Source organism: Lampris incognitus, chromosome 1 (assembly GCF_029633865.1).
Source record: "Lampris incognitus isolate fLamInc1 chromosome 1, fLamInc1.hap2, whole genome shotgun sequence".
NCBI lineage: Eukaryota > Metazoa > Chordata > Actinopteri > Lampriformes > Lampridae > Lampris > Lampris incognitus.
In genome coordinates, this window is record NC_079211.1 from 16,570,689 (window position 1) to 16,593,318 (window position 22,630).

At 39.2% G+C, this 22,630-nt stretch overlaps 1 protein-coding gene across 1 annotated transcript; it reads left to right on the plus strand.

Annotated features, from left to right (window-relative positions):
- The first annotated feature begins 61 nt into the window (after positions 1-61).
- On the plus strand, positions 62-22,612 carry nxt2 (nuclear transport factor 2-like export factor 2). Its single transcript, XM_056284445.1, has 4 exons — positions 62-216; positions 13,002-13,088; positions 21,479-21,623; positions 22,312-22,612. The coding sequence occupies exons 1-4, from the start codon at positions 202-204 to the stop codon at positions 22,494-22,496; spliced, it is 432 nt and encodes a 143-aa protein (XP_056140420.1). The 5' UTR covers positions 62-201; the 3' UTR covers positions 22,497-22,612.
- Positions 22,613-22,630: the final 18 nt, after the last annotated feature.

The following is a 22,630-nucleotide window of genomic DNA, read 5'->3' on the forward strand; positions in this document are numbered from 1 at the left end:
GGGTCCTCTAGACAGTAAGAAAGAAGTTGTTTTATTTTGGAAGATGGTGACACTAGTGACGACCCGAGGAAGTGATCTACCTTTAAGACGCTCGCCACAATTTTAGACGCAAGGTGGACGAGTTAACCAAGCAACAAAGTTTCACATAAACTACTCCCGATAGCGTTATTTTATAAACAGATCGTCCTCAAACCTCCACACATGTCGTCGACGTTGGTAAGTTCGTTCAGTCGTGTCGACATGTTTGCGCTAATCAACTAGCTAGCTAGTTTTCTAGTGTGCGCTGCGCATTACGTAAAACCACATTGCAGAAGTGCAGAATAAGCTCATTGTAAACATCAAACCAGCACCAAAATGTTAAGTTAGCGCAGAGAAATCAAGCAGCAGTAGGGGACGGTGTGTCGGGGATCAGCGTTATCGCCGAATATTTTCCATCACTTAATTGTTAATGGCCGAGCTCGAAAAGTGGCTTTTAGCATGGCACTATTGTTTACCCAACGACTGCTGGGATGGGCTCCAGCATCCCCGCTAACCTGAGCGCAGCATAAACAGTTTGGATAATGGAATGGAATGGAACTATTGTTTACTCCAAGTCTTCACGGATATATACCAAGTCCAGTTGCACTTGATTCAACTCCTTTGGATAACCATGACCTGGATGAATGAGAACATTCACAGACAACTATTGTTTACCGCTTAATTGTCGACAGACGCCGATCGTGTTCGTGGGAACTGCCACTAATAAGTATCCAGCGTGACACACCAGATTGCCATACGTTTTTACCGACACCTGTCGGTGAGTAGTGGTACCTGCCAGTGGAAGTCAAGTCAAGTCGTTCCCAAATGGTGCGCACGCAAGTCCAGGTGTGCCGTGGAATTTTGTGAAACCATACATTATTATTGCAACATAAAACTAAAAAGTTATTATTGAATTTTTTGTTAGCATTTTGTACACACTCACTTCCCAATACAGAGAAAAATTATCCGCCTAAAAAACAATTTCTTTAAAAACCTTCCGTCAAAGAGAACCACAGTTTTTGCCGTTCGCGCAGTAGACGTGGGAATTATTAGAGCGCGACACATCAAAGGCCCTGATTGACAGCCAGTGTGAAGGAGGATAACAAGAGAAATCCGTGCGGAGCTAACCACCAATACAGACGGCGCACCACCTACAGAAAAGAGGAACCTACCTACAGCAGACCCGGCGAATTGTTTGTAGAGATGCCCGACCAAGCCGGAGATAACACAGGGATTCGAACCGAAGATCCCTGTGTTGGTATGCAACGGAATAGACCGCTACGCAACCCGGATGCCCTACGGCCTTGTAAAGTTGTCCATGTTTTCACCGCTCGACATGGAACCCGCTTGTTGCTTGCTAACTTTTTTTTAAAGAACTTTATTAACAAAAGTGTACAAAAATAGTATACAACAATGTCAATCAACAAGTCACATTATCAAATGTATACAACATTAACACATATATTATCATAAACAACATAAATACGCCAGGGGGATTGTATAAAGTAAAACAAATAAATTACATACTTAACTAAATATTTTGTAAATCATAAAGTGCTTATAAGTTTTTACAGCTTTTTTGTTTTCACTATCAGATATTGGTGAAATATATTGTTTTGATATACGCAGACAGCTCAGGAAAATTAGGTTTCTTGCTAGAGAATTTAGATCTGTGAATATAAAATTTGTTAAGATAATTAGCAAATTGATTAAATAAAACTGAGAATCGAGGTTCCTATCAAATTCAGTATATCCAAACAATACATTTTTCCAACTCAGGGTGAAATGAGGGTAAATATGATCAATAATCAAACAAGACAACCTACTCCACAGTTGTTTAGTGTGTGGGCAAGACCAAAATAAATGAACCAATGTTTCATTAAACAAACCACAGAGAGAACAACTCACATCAATGTCCTTCTTAAGTCTCTGCAAATATTGATTAGTTGGATAGAATCTATGAATAATTTTGAAAGATATTTCTTTTACTTTATTAGTCAAGAGGAGGTAAAAGCCAAATTTTTTCCCAAACGATTTTTTCACCAACAAAGGCAGACCAATAAGATAAGGCAGGGGGTGAGCTAATAATATCTTGTTGAAACATTTGACGAATAATCTTGTTTTTGTTCTTGGTGTTCCATGAAAAGCATGCTTTCCCAACAGTTGTTTCAGTTACATCTGCTGATATAGGGAGATTAACATTCACATTAATACCTTTGAAAATTGAAACAATACCAGAGGGAACAGCATCAAAAACAATAGAAAATTCTTTAGGTGTAACAGGGAATCTATAATTGTTGAATGAATTCAACATAATTTTAAAGTTGCCCATGTTGGTTAAACAACTGACTAATCAAAAGAATATTGTTGTCAAACCACTGTTTGAAAAAAATAGATTTGTTTTTATACAGCAAATATCTATTATTCCAAATAAAAAACCTGTGAGGAGAAAAGTTGTGTTTGTAAATTAGACACCGTGCCAGTAACATTTGTTTGTGGAACGAAGAAAGTTTGAGGGGAATTCTGTCAATGTTATAGTTACATAGAAGCAAAAATTTAAGACCACCAATTGAAGAAAAGACAAAATGGGGAATGAAATTCCAAAGTGAAGATGGACACTTAAGGTAACGTCTGATCCAATTTATTTTAAAGGTGTAATTTAGTGTGGAAAAGTCTAAAAAATTAAGGCCACCATTATTGTATTCGCTCATCAGAACAGATTTCCTAAGATAATGGGTGCGGTTTTTCCATACAAAATCAAATAATATTTTATCTATTGTTTTGCATATATGACTATCTATACCTAATGTCTACTAAATCATATCTTTCTATAAAAGATTTAATAAAATAGTTTCTGTTATTATCTTGTGTAGGTGGCCATCTATAAGTGGATTCAAAGTTACATTAGTCTCCTCCAATTATTATTTGGAAATTTAGTGAGCCAATGTTTAAGTCTATTCTCTATGACAGTAAATAATTGAGAATTTTCTAAATTAGAGTTGTGTCCATACACATTAACAATAATCAAAATAATTTTATCATAACTGACAATTTGACAGATAAAATGTCCTTTAGGATCTGTGTCTGTGTGTAGGATGTCACCGTTATATCTATTTTTCATGGTTAAGACACCCGCTGATCTTTCTGAGCTGTGAGAAAACCATAAATCGTTACCCCATTGGGCTCTCCAAAAATTCACATCACTTGCGATTGAGTGAGATTCTTGACAGAAACAAAAATCTGTATCAAACTGTTTCGAAAATAAAAATAATGCTTTACGTTTTGTAACATTCCTTAACCCCCTGGCGTTTAGGGAAACTATAGACAAAGAAATTCTTAAGATAAGAAAACTTACGAAATAATACTGAACAAGTAGTTATGACCTCGTACGCTGAACATTAGTTGCACTTGGAACAGTCAACATAGTAGGTGACAATATGATATAAATTGAGCAAAATAAGGGTGTCCTACATATTTTAAACCACTAGTTTTTCAAGCTGTTGTCTATAAAAAAAAATCAGGATAAAACATTGTAAGAAATATTGTAAGAAAAGAATGCAAAATAAATGAGAGTTCAAGTAGGCTCAGTTCTCCTGTGATGAAAAGTCTAACAGCACACCAGTTTAGAGAGTCAGGAGACTGAGCATTGTTGGACCTGCAAGCCATGAAAAAGACTCAGTTGAAATCAGTCATGTTTACCTCAGGTAATTTCCTGTCCATTGATGAAGGCTCGTGCGCCTACATAATAGGCAGGTTTCCCCTCACTTCGTGCCTTCTGCACCATGGGCCACATCTTCAGCCTGGCCTCCCTGACGAGTTGAGAGAGATCTTCAGCAAAACGAAGCCTGTTGTCACGCAGGAAAGAATGATTTTTTGCTGACTTCCACACAGCATCTCTGTAGGACCTCAGGGAGAATCGGATGATGATGGCTCTTGGAGTGGAGCGGCTTTGTGATGGTTTTCCAAGACGATGGGCAACATCGATAACATCCGAGAGCTTGTTCTTTTCCTCTGGAAGGATATTCTGGCAAACCTCTGAAGCTTTTTCTTTCACATTTTCAGTTGAGTTTTCAGCAACGCCATAAAGCTTCAGGCTCCACCGTCTTGAGTCGGACTCCAGCTCGCACACACGTGTTTGAAGACTGGCAGCTTTGCGCTCTTCCTCTTCAAGACGAGCTTCAACATTTGACACTTTCTTCTGTGTGTCTTTTACTTCACTGCATGCAAAGTCTTGTTTTTTTCATCCCTTCTATCTTCAGAGTATTTTCGTCGATTTTCTTAAGAGTTTTCACTCACCAGCCTTTCAATAGAGTCGGCTCGCTCATTTATGAGTTTGGAGAGTATGGAGATGACGGCATTATCTTGGGATGTGGACTCTTTAGTCTCATAAAGAGCTTTTTTTGCAGCAGGGGACTTGCGTGGAGTCACAGGTAGCGGAGGAGATTCTTCTTCTGCCATAGTGACCGTTACTGCTTCTACGGAGCGGGCGTAATCATGGCATGAGGATATCAGCATGTTACCCGAGTGGACCGCAGGCGTGGGGACTTTGCTTTTTTGCGATCTTTTCCTGTTTCGACTCGACATTAAGCTGCTTTCAGTCGTTGAAGAAGTTCTTCCGGTTGTTGTTAAAGTTGTTTAAACGACGACTTCTTCGTTTTTCACCAGATAAATCGTTTATTGTGTGGGAGCTCAGCAACCACGACTTACTCGGCAGCCATCTTGGCGTTCTCCTGTTGCTTGCTAACTTTTTTTTTTTAATATGGCACTCTTTTTTTTTATTGAACAAAACATATAAACAAGAAAATATTACATCACAATAGGACAAAAAGTAGTTACAAAAATGTAAATTATTTCAAAATTAAAATTTACGTATCCATAAAAAAAAGAAAAGAAAAGACAAAATAAAAAAGCTCGAGATACAGGATTTAAGTTAAATTATATTCTTTACATAGTCTTCTGGTTTTGCTGGCTTTAGGATTCATACATTCTTTTAAAGATTCTAAATAGGATGAAAGAAGTGCTTTGAATACACTAATGTTTGGACGCTGGTGTGCAAATTTGGTACAATGAATATGAAATTTAGCAAATATTAATAGAAGGTTGATAATATACATTTTTTCTGAACTTATTTCCTCATTTTGTGACAGACCAAATAAAACATGTTGGATGTCCAGTTTACAAGAAGAGTCAATTTTGTTATTTATGAGATTATTTAGATCAATCCAAAAAACATGAGAGTAGGTACAATCCCAAAATAAATGATATATGGTTTCATCCACATTGCCACAAAAGGAACAGAGTGTGTCAATATTAATCTTGTATTTTACAAGAAGGGACTTGACTGGATAACATTTGTGAAGCAGTTTAAATGTAACTTCTCGTACCTTATTTGTAATACAATATTTTCGTGATAAAATCCAAGTGTTCCTCCAATCTATGTCATTATAAATATTATTCCAGTAGAAAATGGCTGCAGGTTTAGAAACAATGTCTCTCTGAATAATATTTCTAACGCATTAATTAGTGGCTTTATCACTTAATAAAGGACACAAGTTACCAATATATATGTCATCAGGAGTTAAACCTGGAATAGTACAACTTTTACCTTTAGGAGCAGACAAAAATAACCTTCTAACTCCATCTGGTATTGCATCAAATACAATAGAATATTCTCTTGGTGTAACAGGGAAACCATATACAGAAAGAAATTCTTCATAAGTGAAAAGCTGACCATTGTCATTCAGTAATTGACTAACAAGTAAAATGTTATTATCAACCCATCTCTTAATATATAAAGATTTGTTCTTAAACCTAATATCTTGATTGTTCCAAATGAAATATTTATGGGGAGAAAAATTGTGTGAGTACATCATTGACCAGGATAACAAAAGTTGACTATGAAAGTTGGACAGTTTTATCGGTAATTTATAAATATTGTAATTGCACCTTAAGAGAAAATGCATTCCTCCAAGTGGATTAAATATATGGGCAGTAATAAAATTCCAGATTGAGTTGGGATTTTTTAAGAAAAGTTTGATCCATTTGACTTTAAAAGAAGAGTTTAAGGAGGTGAAGTCTAAAGAATTAATCCCACCAGAACATAATTTATTTATCATGACATTCTTCTTAATATAGTGTATTCTTTTTTCCAGATAAATTCAAATAATATTCTGTCAATTTTAGTGCATATGTCTTTTGAGACATCAAGTGCCATAGCTGCATATATAAGTCTGGAGAGGCCTTCAACTTTAGCTACCAAGGATCTTCCAGTAATAGACAAATCTCTTTGAAGCCAAAGGTTAAACCTCTGTTGGACTGAAGCTATAAGTGGATTAAAATTTTCAGATAGTCTAGAGCTTTGGTCTTTTTCAATTATAATACCAAGATATTTAACCTTATACTTCACAGGGATCCCAGAAATAATAGTATCTGTGCAACTATTAACAGGAAGAAGCTCACATTTTGAAATGTTCAGTTTAAGGCCGGAGGCCATTGAGAAAGAGTTAATGACTTTGATTGCTTTATTAACTTGAAATTTATCCTTTAAAAAAAGTGTTGTATCATCTGCAAGTTGAGTGATAGACAGTGTTCTGCCAACAATAGAGAGACCCAATACATCACTGCTTTTGAAATGAATGGAGAGTAATTGCATAGGAAGAAGGAAGAGATATGCCGAGATCGGACAACCTTGACGGATTCCACGATTTAAGTTAAATCTTTTAGTAGTGCCATATGGGAGTTTGATTGAACTATTTGCACCTGCATACAACGTTTTGACAGATTTTTTTAAACATATTCCCAAAACCAAAAATGTCAAGTGCTTTAAATATGAATTTGTGTTCAATGGAATCAAAAGCTTTATAAAAATCTAAAAAAAGAATGAAGCTGTTAATTCTGAATGATCCAAGATATCAATCACCAGTCTTATGTTGTTTGTTATATGTCTACCAGTCATGAAACCAGACTGTGTTTCATCAATAATGTCATTAAGTGTACTTTTCAATTTTTTAGCCAAACACATAGCAATTATCTTGTAGTCATTGTTCAAGAGTGAAATAGGTCTCCAATTATCTAACAACAAATAGTCTTTTTGCGGTTTGGGAATCAAAGTGATCAACCCCTGAGACAATGAAGGAGGGAGCTTTTCATTAGCAATGCTTTCTATATATACTTTATGTAAAAAGCGTGATAAGTCCTTGGAGAAACATTTATATAACTCAGAGGTTAATCCGTCATTCCCAGGACTCTTATTGAGTTTCATTTTTTTAATAGCATCCTCAACATCCAATGTTGTGATGGGGGCATCACACAAATCTTTATTAGCATTGCTGATGCTCTCAATATTACCTAAAGAGTTGAAGAAACTTTCCATGTCATTTGTTGACAGTTTAGACTTATATAAGTCTTTATAAAATTGTTCACATGTCTCAGAAATCTTTTTAGGGTCTTGTGTGATGACACCATCTGAACAGAGTTTGGTCATGCTGCAAAGTGTATTATGTTGTTTCTCTAATTTGAAGAAATAGCTGGAGTTTTGCTCTCCCTCCTCAAGCCATCTTCTCCTAGAGCGCACAAAGGCTCCTTTTGCCTTGTGAATATATAGATTATCTAATTTTAATTGTAGAATTTGAAGTCTGTTCTTGTTATCCTCTGATAAATTTTCAAGTGGCTGTGATGATAAAGCAATAATTTCAGAGATCATTTCTGATTCTTCTTTTTTTTCTGTTTTTAACTATTTCAGCTCCTCTTTTCATTATAAGGGACCTTAATTCAAATTTCATGAACTCCCAATTTTTGCCATACATATTTTCAGCACATGCCCTATCCCAGCATTCATCTATTTTTATTTTAATCTCCTTTACCAAAGATTCATTCAATGAAAGAGAATTATTTAATTTCCAATATGAGTTGACTCTTTTAGTTTGATGACTAGTAGACATATACAGCTCCAAAAAGATGGTTTTATGATCCGTCAAGGGTGTTGGTAACATTTTAACTGAAGAGACATGTTCAGATAATGGATCAGAAATCAACCAATAGTCAATACGAGACTGTAATGACCCTGACCTGTTCTTCCACGTAAATTCTTTAACTGTAGGATTCTTATACCTCCAAATATCAATCAGATCTCTTTCATTTACAAAATCTAACAAATAACTATTATTTGTATTACTTTTATTTGGCCATCTATCTAACATATCATTAATTGGATGATTCCAGTCTCCTCCGAATATGATCTTTAGATCTGCAAATGTACTTATTATAGAATCAATTTTTGCATTTACTGAATGCATTAAGGTAATATTCTCCTGTTTGTTGTTATAACCATAAACGTTTCCCAATAAAAATACCTGGTCATTAAATGAAATAACCAACAAAATAAAGTGACCGTTTGGATCTGTCTGTGAAGAGAGAACTTTCCCTTTAAACTTGTGTTTCAAAGTCAGAGTTCCTGCTGAGTGGTTTGTGCCATGAGACATCCACAGGTCCTCTCCCCATTGGGATTTCCAGAATCTAATGTCATTAGGTTCAGAATGAGGTTCTTGTATCAAACAAAAATCAGTATTCAGGCTTTTAGCATATAATAGCAGTGCTTTCCTTTTGGTATTGTCCCTTAATCCTCGAGCATTAAAAGAAACAAAAGATAAAGATGAAATTTTGAGTGTAACTAACTTTTCACCCTGAGAAAAAGTGTGTAAATTACAGAGAGAACAGAACTACTCTGTCATTACATAATAAGTGTTTTTAGCAACAACAGCATATTGTATATTTAGAAAACGAATAAGGAAAAATAACTCCTGAGTCATATTAGCTTACATGATGAAAGGCACTTCAGTGAATCTCCTTTCTGTTCACAAACGCACGGGCTCCCACGAAGTATGCAATCTTCCCCTCCTTTCGTGCTTTCTCAACCTGCGGCCACAATAGGTTGCGCCTCTCTCGGTCCTCGGGAGAAAGGTCTTCCTTAAAGCGCAGCTTCCTGGTCGTCAAATAGTCGGATCGTTTCGTCGTCTTCCAGATAATGTCTCGAAAATGCCTCATAGTGAATTGAATGATTACTACACGGGGCAGTGGTGCCGCTGAAGACTCACGTCTTTGCCCAAGCCTGTGCACTGAGTCGAGTACCTCCGGGAAGGTCTCTCGGTGGTCAGAGCCATGTTTTGGCAGATTTCAATGACCTTTCTGCGAACGTCTTCTCCGTCTTCCTCAGTTAGCCCGTGAAGTCGCAGATTCCATCTTCGTTTGTATCGTGACAGCTCCAGCACCTTGCTTTCCAAATTTTGAATTTTTTCCTCTGCTTTACTCACTCTCGCTTCGGTGTGCGTCAACTTTCCTTTCAGCTCCTTGAGATCTTCAGAAATAAAGTTAACAGTAACCTGCAGGTCACTGATACTTTTCCCAATGCTACTAGCTCCTTGCTCTTTGATAGCCATCTTGAGCGTAGCAATGATGTTTTCTGCGGCGTCGGTTTCCATGTTTTGTCTCTTGCCAAAACGTTTGGATGGAGAAGAACTGGGAGTCGTAATTTTTCTCTTATCTGAGCCCAGATTTTTTGCCATCACACGTGGCTTCAATTTTTTATCCTGAGAGTTCGTTTTGTTGCTTTTAAAAAGTTTTCATGACAGAGCGGGTTCTGCAGTAGACCAAACACTACGCCGCCATCTTGGCTCCCCCCTGTTGCTTGCTAACTTGTTTGTCGCTTGTTTGGTATGTGATGCAATAGGTCAACCGGAAGAAGGTCCAGTAGCAACCACCTGAATGGGGGTATATCGCCAACTACTGTACCGGGGTCAGACACACTTCTGTCAATAAATCGATTCTCCCCCGGTTCTTGTATACTGGGACAACGACAGTAGTCCAATTATATAGCCTGACTTAACTGTTCATGTAAACACAGTCCGTATCACGAAAGCTACTTGTGTTATGGCTTCAGTTGGACTGGGGATGTCAACATGCCTCAGTCCGAGTGCATCATCTGTCGGGAGAAGTTGGCTAATGCTAACATGGTGTCAAGCAAGCTGAAGAGGCACTTGGAAACCAAACATCCCCTCCACATTGAGAGAGATTTGGCATACTTCAAAAGAGTGCAGGATTTGAACCAGAAGCAACAAGACCATTTGAAGGATTGTGTGAAAGTGTCTGATAAGGCGATGGAGGCAAGTTGTATGCTAGCGGAGCTTATTGCAAAGCAAAAGAAACCTCACACAATAGCGGAGACACTCATTCTCCCCGCTTGCAAAAAAAAAAAAATGCAGGTGTCATGCTAGGTCTAGATGCCACAAATGCAGTATCAAAAGTGCCTTCATCTGACAATACAGTCAAAAGACCAATCGATGACATCAGATGACATTGAGCAACAGTTGACAGAGAAACTGCAGATGAGTGGCAAATGTTCTCTACAAATAGATGAATCCACTGACATAAGTGGGGCTGCCCAACTTCTGGCAAATGTCAGGTATGTTGATGGTGACTCTATTAAAGAGAAATGGAGGAGAAATATTCAAGGTAATTGATAAGTATTTAAAAGAGAAAAGTCTGACCTGAGATATGTGCGTCAGTCTTTGCACAGATGGTGCGGCATGCATGACTGGGAGAGTGAGAGGATTTATTGCCAAGGTGAAAGCACAAAACCCAAATGTTGTGACAAACCACTGTATTTTACATCGAGAGGCATTAGTTGCCAAAACCATGCTCCCGGAGCTGAATGAGGTGCTGGATCAGGCTGTACAGCTGGTGAATTACATCAAATCAAGGCTCCTAAATCTTGCCTCTTCTCCAAACTGTGCGCTGAGATGGGAGCTGGTTATCAATACCTTATCCTCCACACAGAGGTGCATTGGCTTACACGGGGGAAAGTCCTATCCCGTCTTTATGAACTTTGAGAAGAGCTTTTGGATTTTCAAGTGAACGCACTGTCTCACATAAGGACAAGCTTGCAGATGAGAGGTGGTGCGCCAAGCTGGCTTATCTGGCAGACATATTTGGGCATCTTAACGAGTTAAACACCAAGCTTCGGGGCAGGAATGAAAACATTCTGTCATCCACAGACAAGCTTCGGAGGTTTATGGGCAAGCTTACCCTGTGGCATGAGGCTTTGGAGCAGGGCTGCATGGACATGTTCCTACTGGCATCAGCCACTCCACAGGCAGCCAGGGAGTGCGCTGTATTTGCTGAACACCTTCAGACGTAAGGCTTGAGCGCTGTTTTCCATGTGTGGCTGACGTCGAGGACTATGACTGGATTCGAGACCCATTCAATCATGAATCCTCAACAGAAAAGCTCATTTTGAGAAAGAGAGGAATGTGCAGAGCTCTGTATGGACCGTACATTGAAGCTCAAATTTAGTGAGCTCCAAGTGGATCAGTTTTGGTTGGCTTTTGCATCAGAGTACCCAACCATCTCCAGCCACGCTATTGAGCAACTTCTTCTTTGCCCCACTACCTACCTGTGTGAGTTGGCATTCTCTACTCTGGTTTACATGAAGAACAACAGGAGGTCACGGCTCTCTGTTGAACAGGACTTGCGAGTGGCCCTCTCTTCAGTACCACCAAGGATTAAAAAGATCTGTGAGGACCGACAGGCACGTGTGTCTCACTAGTTTGGAATCAGGCCAAAAAATATTTACGATAGCAAATATTTTAATGCTGCAAATTTAAGTTACATTTACAATTTCCGACTAAACGTTTTCTTTTCAACTCGATGTCAAGTGCATTGACACTATGGTTGCGTTCACGTTTTGCATGCCAATTAGTTTTCATTCTCAGTGTGTCTCTTTTTTTCTTTTACAATTTTAGACTTTTTTTGTTTTCAACTCAATGCATACACTGAGTGCACTGTTTATATGCGGATTAGTTTTTGTTCTCAATTCATTTCTTTTTTCTTTACAATTTTAGACTAAAGTTCTGTTTTCAAATCAATGCATACACTGTTGATATGAATTGACTGTTTATATGCGAATTAGTTTTCGTTCTCAGTGCATCTCGCTTAGCTTGGTCTGTAGAGTGATTGCATCTTGCTCGACCAGGGATCCTGCTGTCTTAGGCCAGCTCTCTCTCTCTCTCTCTCTCTCTCTCTCTCTCTCTCTCTCTCTCTCTCTCTCTCTCTCTCTCTCTCTCTCTCTCTCTCTCTCTCTCTCTCTCTCTCTCTCTCTCTCTCTCTCTCTCTCTCTCTCTCTCTCTCTCTCTCTCTCTCTCTCTCTCTCTCTCTCTCTCTCTCTCTCTCTCTCTCTCTCTCTCTCTCTCACACACACACACTCACACTTTTCTGCCCCTCCCTCTTTTTAGTTTTAATTTTGTGACCTGTCTGGTTTAAATGGTTCTGTTGCTACTCTTTTTGATGACATTTTACAAAGTTTAAAATGAATTATTGAATTATTTTGTTACTTAATATTTCACGAGTAATGTAGTTGTTTGTCAAATTTTATTTGGCGTTAGTAAATAAGAATAATGTTTACAGAGTGAAAAGTGTGATAATGGGTTATAGAGGCTATTTTGCACAGATATGAATACAGGTGTGCCTTGAGATTGTGGCTTACTTGCCCTTGGGTGTGCCTTGGGCAGAAAAGTCTGAAAACCACTGGTATAGCCCAATATCACAAATTACAAATTTCCCCTCAAGTGGCTTTACAGCAACTCAACATCCTGTCCTTAGACCCTCGCATCGGATAAGGAACAGCTCCGTAAAAAAAAAAAAAAACCTCTGACAGGGAGAAAAAATAGGAAGAAACCTCAGGAAGAGCAACAGAGGAGGGATCTCTCTCCGAAGATGGACAATGAAGTGCCGGAGAGAGTGACATACCACTACCAAACGGTAGTGGAATGCCAAAACAGAGTGACATACCACTACTAAACAATAGTGCCATGCCAAAAGCCACTTTTCGATCTCGCTGTCATTCCAATTGTTAACATCAAATCTTTGCATTAGTTATCACTACGGTCATCTCGACTGTTTTCGTCTTCATTGCTTTTTTCATTGTCTGCCAGGATTTCCGGACCCATGCCGACCAGTCCTGTAGGTATGCAGAAGAATTCGTCAACATTTATTACGATTGCATGGATAAGAAAAGAAGGGTAAGTGATGGTCTTGGTTTTTTTTTTTTTGATTGACACACTTAAATTCTACAAACACAAAAATGCATAAAGCAAAAGAAAGAGAAGGGAAATAAAAGTAAAGAAATAAAATTGAATACATAAATGAAAGGGTGGCATGGTGGCACAGTGGGTAGCGCAGTTGCAGGAAGGTCCTGGGTTCGAGCCCCAGGGTAGTCCAACCTTGGGAGATCATCCTTTGTGTAGATTTTGCATGCTCTGTCCGTGTCTGCATGGGTTTCCTCTGGGTACTCTAGTTTCCTCCCACAATCCAAAGACATGTAGGTTAGGTGAATCAATCGTACTAAAATTGTCCCTAGGTGTGTGTGTGTGTGTGTGTGTGTGTTTGTGTGTGTAAGGGCCCTGTGATGGCCTGGCGGCCTGCCCAGGGTGTCTCCCCGCCTGCCGCCCAATGACTGCTGGGTTAGGCTCCAGCATCACCGTGACCCTGAGAGCAGATAAAGCAGTTGGATAATGGATGGGTGGATGGACATAAATGAAAGGGAGGGGAGTCCTAGGGGTTCTCTGCAAGTTCAAGGATCCAAAGGGAGTGGGTTCATACTGTCCTATATCCCTACTTAACTTAGATGGTAAAATATTTGCTAAGGTCCTAGCTAACAAACTTAACCCTCTACTGGGCCAACTGGTGCATTCAGACAAGACTGGATTTATTCCCAACAGAAATTATTTTTTAACCTTAGGCGCCTATTCAGTATTTTGTATTCCACTAGTGTGACAAAAGAGGATCTTGTAGTGCTTTCATTAGACGCGGAAAAAGCGTTTGACCAGGTTGAATGACCATACTTATTTGAAGTTCTCAAAAGATTTAACTTTGGTGAAGATTTTATATCATGGCTCAAACTTCTCTATAAAAACCCCTCTGCAAAAATTCTTACTGATCAACAATGTCTCCTCTCTTCAAGCAATTCAGGGGAACAAGACAAGGGTGCCCCTTTTCCCCACTAGTCTTTGTGCCCACTATGGAGCCTCTTGCTGAGAGTATCGGGGCAGACTCCATATTACACGGAAATAACACAGGGAGGACAACAAATAAAATGTCATTATATGCAGATGAAGTTCTCCTATACATAACCGGACTCCTGACTACCATTCGACTAATTTTAGAGAAGATCAACCTATTTGGCAGCTTCTCAGGTTATAGTCAACTGGAGTAAGAGTGAACTGATCCCCATTCACCTGAGTGAGAGGTGGGCAATCTTATCCAGACAGGGCCAGTGTGGGTGAAGGTTTTTGTTCCAACCAAGCAATTACACACCTGTGTCTCCTAATTAAGTTCCTCAGCAGTGACTCTACCGGTTGATTAGTGAGATCAGGTGTGTAACTGCTTGGTTGGAACAAAAACCTAACATAAACAAAAACAACCCCAGCTATGGGTTAACTAGTGCCACTGCCTAGTGAATACCTCGGAAGAGGAATAGGCTACGGGAGAAAACCCCTACAGAAAATCTACGCCTACAGTGCTGGTTTTTTTTTGTTGCCCTTTTGTATCTGTTTTAAGTCGGAGAGTACTGCTGGTGTCGTGTGTGGCTACCGCTTCTCCCTCTTGTAGCCCCCCTCCCCCTTCCCATCCACCCCTGTATGCCTGTGTTATGTTTATCTGTTGTGTTGTTTCACCATCGTTTATTGTAAAGCGACGTTGAGTGTTAGAAAAGTACTATGTAAGTTTGATTTATTATTATTTATTATTATTAAAAACCTGCACCCACACCAGCCCTATCTCAAGATTCAAGAGTTTTATTTGTCATGTACACACAAGTACAAGTCCCGAGTGCAGTGAAATTAAAAAGGTACGAGCTCCAAGATGTGCAAACAACAAAGTACAACAGGTACACATGCATTCCAATTTGCAATATACAATTTACAATCAACAGTTAAGAACTCTCTGTAAAAAGAAAACAGACAGCACAATATATATAGTAAAAGCACTTAAAAATAGAAATCTGAGGTATATGTACTGAAATATGTGGTATGTATGTACATAATACGAGTTATGTGTAGTCAGTTACCTTACTGTGTGTGTGTGTGTGTGTGCGTGCGTGCGTGCGTGCGTGCGTGCGTGCTTGAGCAGGGGGGGGCAGTATGGGTCAGCGAGGGGGCCCCGCTAAGGTCAGAGTTCACAGTCCTGATGGCCTGAGGAAAGAAACTCCATCTCAGTCTCTCTGTATTTGCAGCATGACTGCGGAGGCACTTGCCTGACCACAGCAGCTGGAACAGTCCGTTGTTGGGGTGGTAAGAGTCCTTCATAATCCTGTAGGCTCTGGTTCGGCGCCTCTTGGTGTATAAGTCCTGCAGGGTGGGGAGTGAGTTACCAATAGTGCGCTCAGCCGAATGCACTACTCTATGCAGAGCCTTCCTATCCTAGGCGGAGCTGTTGCCAAAGCAGGCAGAGATGCATCCTGTCAGGATGCTCTCCACTGCCCCAGAGTAGAAGGACTGGAGGATCTTCCAGGAGACTTTGAATTTCCTCAGCTGTCTGAGGTGATGGAGGCGCTGCCTTGCCTTGCTCACCGGAGTGTCTGGGTGTGAGTGCCATGTGAGATCCTCTGTAATGTGGACTCCCAGGTATTTATACCTGCTCGCCCTCTCCACAGTAGTCCCATTAATCCTCAGTGGTGAGTACATCCTCTGTTGTTGTTGTGCCCTCCTAAAGTCCACAATCATCTCCTTAGTTTTGGAGACATTCAAGAGGAGGCTGTTGTCCTGGCACCAGAGTGATAGAGCAGCAACTTCCTCCCGGTAGGCTTTCTCATCATCATCAGAGATCTTACCCACCACCACTCTGTCGTCCAGCTGGGCAATCTATCTGGATGAGATTGCCCACCCCTGGTCGAGTGATACATCCTGGCTGTACACTCTTCCATTTAAGTTATCCATTGACAAATTTACATATTTGGGTGTTGTGGTTACAAAGTACTATTCCTCCTTATTGAGGCTAACCCCCCCTCCCTCGATGACAAGGCTTGAAGAAAACATACAATTTTGGAAAACTCTCCCTCTATCTTTGATAGGTAGTGTGAATGCCTTAAAATGGTCTGTGTATCCCAATTGTTATACTAATTCCAAAACATCCCAATTGTTCTCCCTAAATCCTTTTTCAAACGTATAGACTCCATCATAGTTCCCTTCCTGTGGAACTATAAAACACTGTCCCTTGGACAGTGATTTTTTTTTTTGTTTAGTTTGGATATATGTGTTAGTTTGGATATGTGTGTTCTTGTAGTTTTTTTTATGTGTTTTTGTCTTTTGTGTAATACTGCTGTGGGCTGGGGGAAATGGCATCTCGTTTCATTTCATGTACGCAAGTGCATGAAGTGAAATGACAAAGTGTACCTGATTATTCCAGTTAGGCTACACCAGATTTATCCCGAAGTGTCACCATTGTGTGAAAAATGTCAGTCAGCCGAAGATACTCTGCTACATAGCTTTGCTCTTTGCCCAGAGATACAGACCTACTGGACAGAAATATTTGAGGTACTGTCTAAAATGATCAACACCCAGTTAGAACCGGACCCTTTTTTATTCATTCTCAGAGAAGGTCTTGGTATGTAGACCAATCTGACTTTCTCTCAACAACCCTTTCTCTCTTATTGCAGCAAAGACGTTGCTTCTTTTGTTTTGGAAAGAAAAAGGGGTCCCTACTACTAAGATGTGGCTCAACGACCTGTCACATAACTTACATCTGGAGAGAATAAGATTTTTTTTAAAAGATAAACTGAAAAACCTGGTTACCCCTTATTCATTACCTTGCTAGTGTGACTAGCTAATCCTACAATTAATATATCCATCCATCCATTATCCAAACCACTTATCCTCCTCAGGGTCGCTTCAGCCTATCCCAGCAGTCATTGGGCGGCAGGCAGGGAGACACCCTGGACAGTCCGTCACAATTAATATATTTCACTATTAATCGCCAATTGAGCTGTTTTGTACCATTTATATGCAATATGTTATATTCATCTAATACCTGTTTTGCATTAAGCATCTGTTGCTGTTTAGTACTCTGTTGCTTTTCTTTTTGTTTGTCTTATGTTGTGTACTTGAAAAATAAGCAGTGGGTATCATATGTATATGCACGAACTGACTGCTCAAGTAAAATATATCTCTTGAATTGAAAAGTAAAGAAAATTAAATACATAAAATTAAATACATAACTGAAAGGGAGGGGAGTCCTAGGAGTTATCTGCAAGTTCAAGTTCTTCTATCAAGTCAGAGAGTTCCATAGCATTCCTCTCCATTAACCTCAGTGATGAGAAATAATGACACAGTTCCCAATGATATATGCAGACATTTGGCTGTGTTTTCAGGAATCTGTTCTTATGTAAAAAGAACTTTCCAAGAATAATAATTGTGTTAATTGCCAAATCAAGTGTCCCATCTTTCACATGCATACCAGAAATCACATCCTCTTGTTTTAGTTCAGAGAAATTGTCAAATTTAGGAAACAACCAATAATGCAGATCTTCCCAAAAGGCACCAGCAAACTGACATTAATAAAACACATGTTTTGTTGTTTCAATGTGCTCATTGCAAAATGAGCAGTTGTTACAGTCTAAACCAAATCAATGTCTTAAAAATTATCCAGAAGAATATATTCCATTGAGAATTTTAAAGTGCACTTTTCAGCTTCATCTTTGGAGAAATATTGTAAAATTGAGTTTCTGTTTGATGAAAATAGATATAATTCTTTGACAAAGACTACCGAGATTGTGATGTTGGACAATTATAGATTTTAGAATTCTTGTTTTAGCCAGTAGATATAGCTAGCTAGTATAGCTACAGTGGTGCTTGAAAGGTTGTGAACCCTTAAGAATTTTCTATATATCTGCCTAAAACCTAAAACATCATCAGATTTTCACACAAGTCCTAAAAGTAGATAAAGAGAACCCAATTAAACAAGTGAGACAAAAATATACTTGGTAATTCATTTATTGAGGAAAATGATCCAATATTACATATCTATGAGTGGCAAAAGTATGTGAACCTCTAGGATTAGCAGTTAATTTGAAGGTGAAATTAGAGTCAGGTGTTTTCAATCAATGGGATGACAATCAGGTATGAGTTGGCGCCCTGTTTTATTTAAAGAACAGGGATCTATCAAAGTCTGATCTTCACAACACATGTTTGTGGAAGTGTATCTTGGCAAGAACAAAGGAAATTTCCGAGGACCTCAGAAAAAGCGTTGATGCTCATCAGGCTGGAAAAGGTTACAAAACCATCTCTAAAGAGTTTGGACTCCACCAATCCACAGTCAGACAGATTGTGTACAAATGGAGGAAATTCAAGACCATTGTTACCCTCCCCAGAAGTAGTCGACCATCAAAGATCACTCCAAAAGCGAGGCGTGTAATAGTTGGCCAGGTCACAAAGGAACCTAAGGTAACTTCTAAGCAACTAAAGGCCTCTCTCACATTGGCTAATGTTCATGAGTCCACCATCAGGAGAACACTGAACAACAATGGTGTGCATGGAAGGGTTACAAGGAGAAAGCCACGGCTCTCCACAAAGAACATTGCTGCCTGTCTGCAGTTTGCTAAAGATCATGTGGACAAGCCAGAAGGTATTGGAAAAATGTTCTGTGGACGGATGAGACCAAAATAGAACTTTTTGGTTTAAATGAGAAGCGTTATGTTTGGAGAAAGGAAAACACTGCATTCCAGCATAAGAACCTTATCCCATCTGTGAAACATGGTGGTGGTAGTATCATGGTTTGGGCCTGCTTTGCTGCGTCTGGGCCAGGACAGCTTGCCATCATTGATGGAACAATGAATTCTGAATTATACCAGCAAATTCTTAAGGAAAATGTCAGGACATCTGTCCATGAATTGAATCTCAAGAGAACGTGGGTCATGCAGCAAGACAACGACCCTAAGCACACAGGTCGTTTTACCAAAGAATGGTTAAAGAAGAATAAAGTTAATGTTTTGGAATGGCGAAGTCAAAGTCCTGACCTTAATCTAATCGAGCAGTTCATGTGAGGAAACCCACCAACATCCCAGAGTTGAAGCTGTTCTGTACAGAGGAATGGGCTAAAATTCCTCCAAGCCGGTGCACAGGACTGATCAACAGTTACCAGAAACGTTTAGTTGCAGTTATTGCTGCACAAGGGGGGGGGGGGGGGGGTCACACCAGATACTGAAAGCAAAGGTTCACATACTTTTGCCACTCACAGATATGTAATATTGGATCATTTTCCTCAATAAATAAATGACCAAGTATAATATGTTTGTCTCATTTGTTTAACTGGGTTCTCTGTATCTACTTTTAGGACTTGTATGAAAATCTGATGATGTTTTAGGTCATATTTATGCAGAAATATAAAAATTCTAAAGGGTTCACAAACTTTCAAGCACCACTGTAGCCCCATATATGACCCCATCTCTACAACGTTTTGTTTTGGGGGTCACATAAGCTTACCATACCCATACATCAGGAATAAAATCAAATCAAAAAGTCACTTTTATTTTTTTACCCAATTTCAATTGGGTATTGCATCTTTGAGGGTATACTAAGGTTTCCAAAGGTCTCTTCAATCCTACCAGTGGGGTGAAATTTTCATGTAAGTCACACATTTTGATGGCCTGTACTGTTGATTTTGAATTCGAAGACAAAATGCCATGAGGCCAGGCTCATTTTACTTGGCAAAAACCCATTTTATAACAGAAAAAGTTTGAGTAAAATGCACTATGCATGCTCAATAATCCAGGTAAGAAAATCACAGAAAGTTGAATCAGTTCATCTGGACACAATGTTTATTGAGAGAAATGTTTCATCACTCATCTAAGTGACTTCTTCAGTCTCAACTGACTGCAGGTATCCCCACCCTTATAAACGGCACAACTGCATATCAACCGAAACCAATGATTGGTTACCCCCCCCCCATCAGTTCCCAGCCTGTGGTTTTTTTTTGTTGCTCTGCTTAGTTTTAACTTTTTAATCTTTAACTTTCTTTTAACTTCGATAACCAACAACTTAACAACCCCTTGATGGATTTTATTCGAGTTACGAGTTGTTGTTGTTATTATTTATTTTATTATATGCTGATTACTGTGACCATTAACAAGTTACAATGGCCATGTGTTCTGTTCACAAAGGATTGGGGAGTAGCTGCAATCACAGCATTGTAAAATGGCGACAGATGTACTCTTAGCCCCCCCAGTTCAGGGCTGGTCATTCCCTCCTCACATAGATGGCCTCTTTGACGCCCCGCTCAAACCAGCGTTCCTCCCTATCAAGTATGTGCACATCCTCATCCTTGAAAGAGTGGCCACTGCGGAGTCCAGGCCTGATGAGGCAGCTCTTTTGTATCAATTCTCTGAATAGTACACATGACCATTGTAACTCTAGTTAATGGTCACGGTAATTTTAATATGAAACTGATTGTTGGTTTCGGTCTTTATGTAACTGTGCCGTTTATAAAATGTGGGGATACCTGCAGTCAGTTGAGACTGAAGAGGTCACTTAGATGAGTGATGAAATATTTCTCTCAATAAATGTGTCCAGATGAACTGATTCATCTTTCTGTGGTATGTTTTCCAAACAATGGAATTGCGTGATATGTATAAGGCTCTGAATGCAAACTATCTACTGTATGACAAAAACCCTCCCAACAGTGCTCCTCTTGTTCCAAATTAGTCCCATGTACATAATAGCCTAGAATGTGTGTCACATGATGGAATAGCATCATGGGATACATCTCCACTAGGTCATACATTGGTTCACACATTTTATGCATAAGCAGCGGATTGTTTATTACTTTGTAATGGGAAATTACTTCCAGGCACACCATTACATTTCTTTAGAAGTTGAGAATCAAAGGCATTGGCTTTTCGAATTCAGGGGATTCAACAAAGTGTTGCCGTCAATGTCATTAGGAGAAAAAAAATTAACCACTGGCAATTCACTTGACTTTGCAATTCAGAATTAAATCATATTGCACATTAAAGAGTTTTTTTTAAAACAACTAAATGAACAATGTTAAAAATGCTTTGGCCATCAGTTTGCAAAGAGGTACATTGTTCTAAACCAGCAAAGGATGGCTGTCAAAATATGATATAAACATTTGTTTTGCCCCAGCTAAATATTTTAACCCACAGGTAGGACTGCAGAGAACATTTCAGAACATGAATTTACAATTGGAATATGCAATACCTGATTGAAAACAGGTAAAGAAAGGGACCTTTTGATTCACTCTTCATGGCCTTCCATGGTACCTTTTATGTGACCCCATCCCAGAATAACAAGTTACGAAAAGATTGGAGGGGGTGGTCACAGATGTCATATGGTTATTTTGGATTTCTTATTTTGAATGAAACATGTATGCAAGAAATTTGATCCGTTTTATTTTGACCCAGAACCTAACCCGACTCTACCTGGACAAGGCTACCTTGGTATGGAATGGAAATGCAGTGTCAGGCCAGGATGCTCTGGGCGAGTTTTTTGAGACTCTTCCATCGAGCGAGTTCCAGATTCATACAGTCGACTGTCAGCCAGTTCATGGTGAGAGACTCACAGATCTAAAATCATAGTGCATCGAGTCCAGGATCCATCTACACATTTTTCTATCCAAGAGGCTTAATCTCTGAATGAGAGAAGTCTTTGTTAACATTTCCCTGGTACTTGACTACATTTATAGAGTAGTTTTCAAGTCACGAAAAACACCTGGAAAATAATAACATTGATTAAATATCCTTGAAATGTCATTGAGGTCATGGAAATTAGGTTATTACATTATGCTGTTATCAGCTGAGATTGCATATTTTTTTCAGACACAGAGATGTCACATTGGTGTTTGAAGCTTGGGCGGTATGTTCTGTCATCAGTTTAAAGTTACAGTCCATTTAGAGACTGCAAAGCTGCCATGTCATACAAGCAAAAGTCACAGAAAGTGATTTCCAAAAAAGAGTGGGATCCCTGCTTGCTGTCTGCATCTACAGCCTTTTCCTTGTACTACTTACAGTTGGGTGTTTGTAATGGTGTTGATCTGAAGGTTCCTAGTATTACAGTTGAAATCACTGTGAATCAGACTGGATACGAGCATTAGAGAAATGGCCCATAATGTAAGTGAAACAAGGGGAGAAAATAAATCCCTGATTTTAAAACCCTTGATTAACCCTTGATCAATGATCAAAAAGGGTTTGATCATTAAACTTTTAATTTTATTTAATTTTTTTTGTTTTATTCACAGAACAAGCAACACAAGGCCAGACTACGTTGCTGGTAGTGACTTGCGGAACAGTGAAGTTTGAGGGCAACAAACAGCGTTTCTTCAATCAGAACTTTCTCTTAACAGCCCAGGCTTCACCAAATAGCGACCAACCTGTTTGGAAGATTGCCAGTGACTGTTTCCGTTTCCAAGACTGGAACAGCTGAGGAGCTATTGGCTTGCTTTTCTTTTTTTTCCAGTTATACTGCTCAGTTTATTCTAACCATTGTGTAAATAAAATCATGTTTCTACGGGGTTTTTAATAAAATAATTAAAAAGTTAACCACTGAATACAAAATGA

What these genes read in the sequence shown, in the direction of transcription:
- nxt2 (XM_056284445.1), top strand. An exon ending in GCATGGATAAGAAAAGAAGG is followed by an intron (nt 13,089 to 21,478) that starts GTAAGTGATGGT and finishes ATTTTGACCCAG; the next exon opens with AACCTAACCCGACTCTACCT. An exon ending in CGACTGTCAGCCAGTTCATG is followed by an intron (nt 21,624 to 22,311) that starts GTGAGAGACTCA and finishes TTTTATTCACAG; the next exon opens with AACAAGCAACACAAGGCCAG.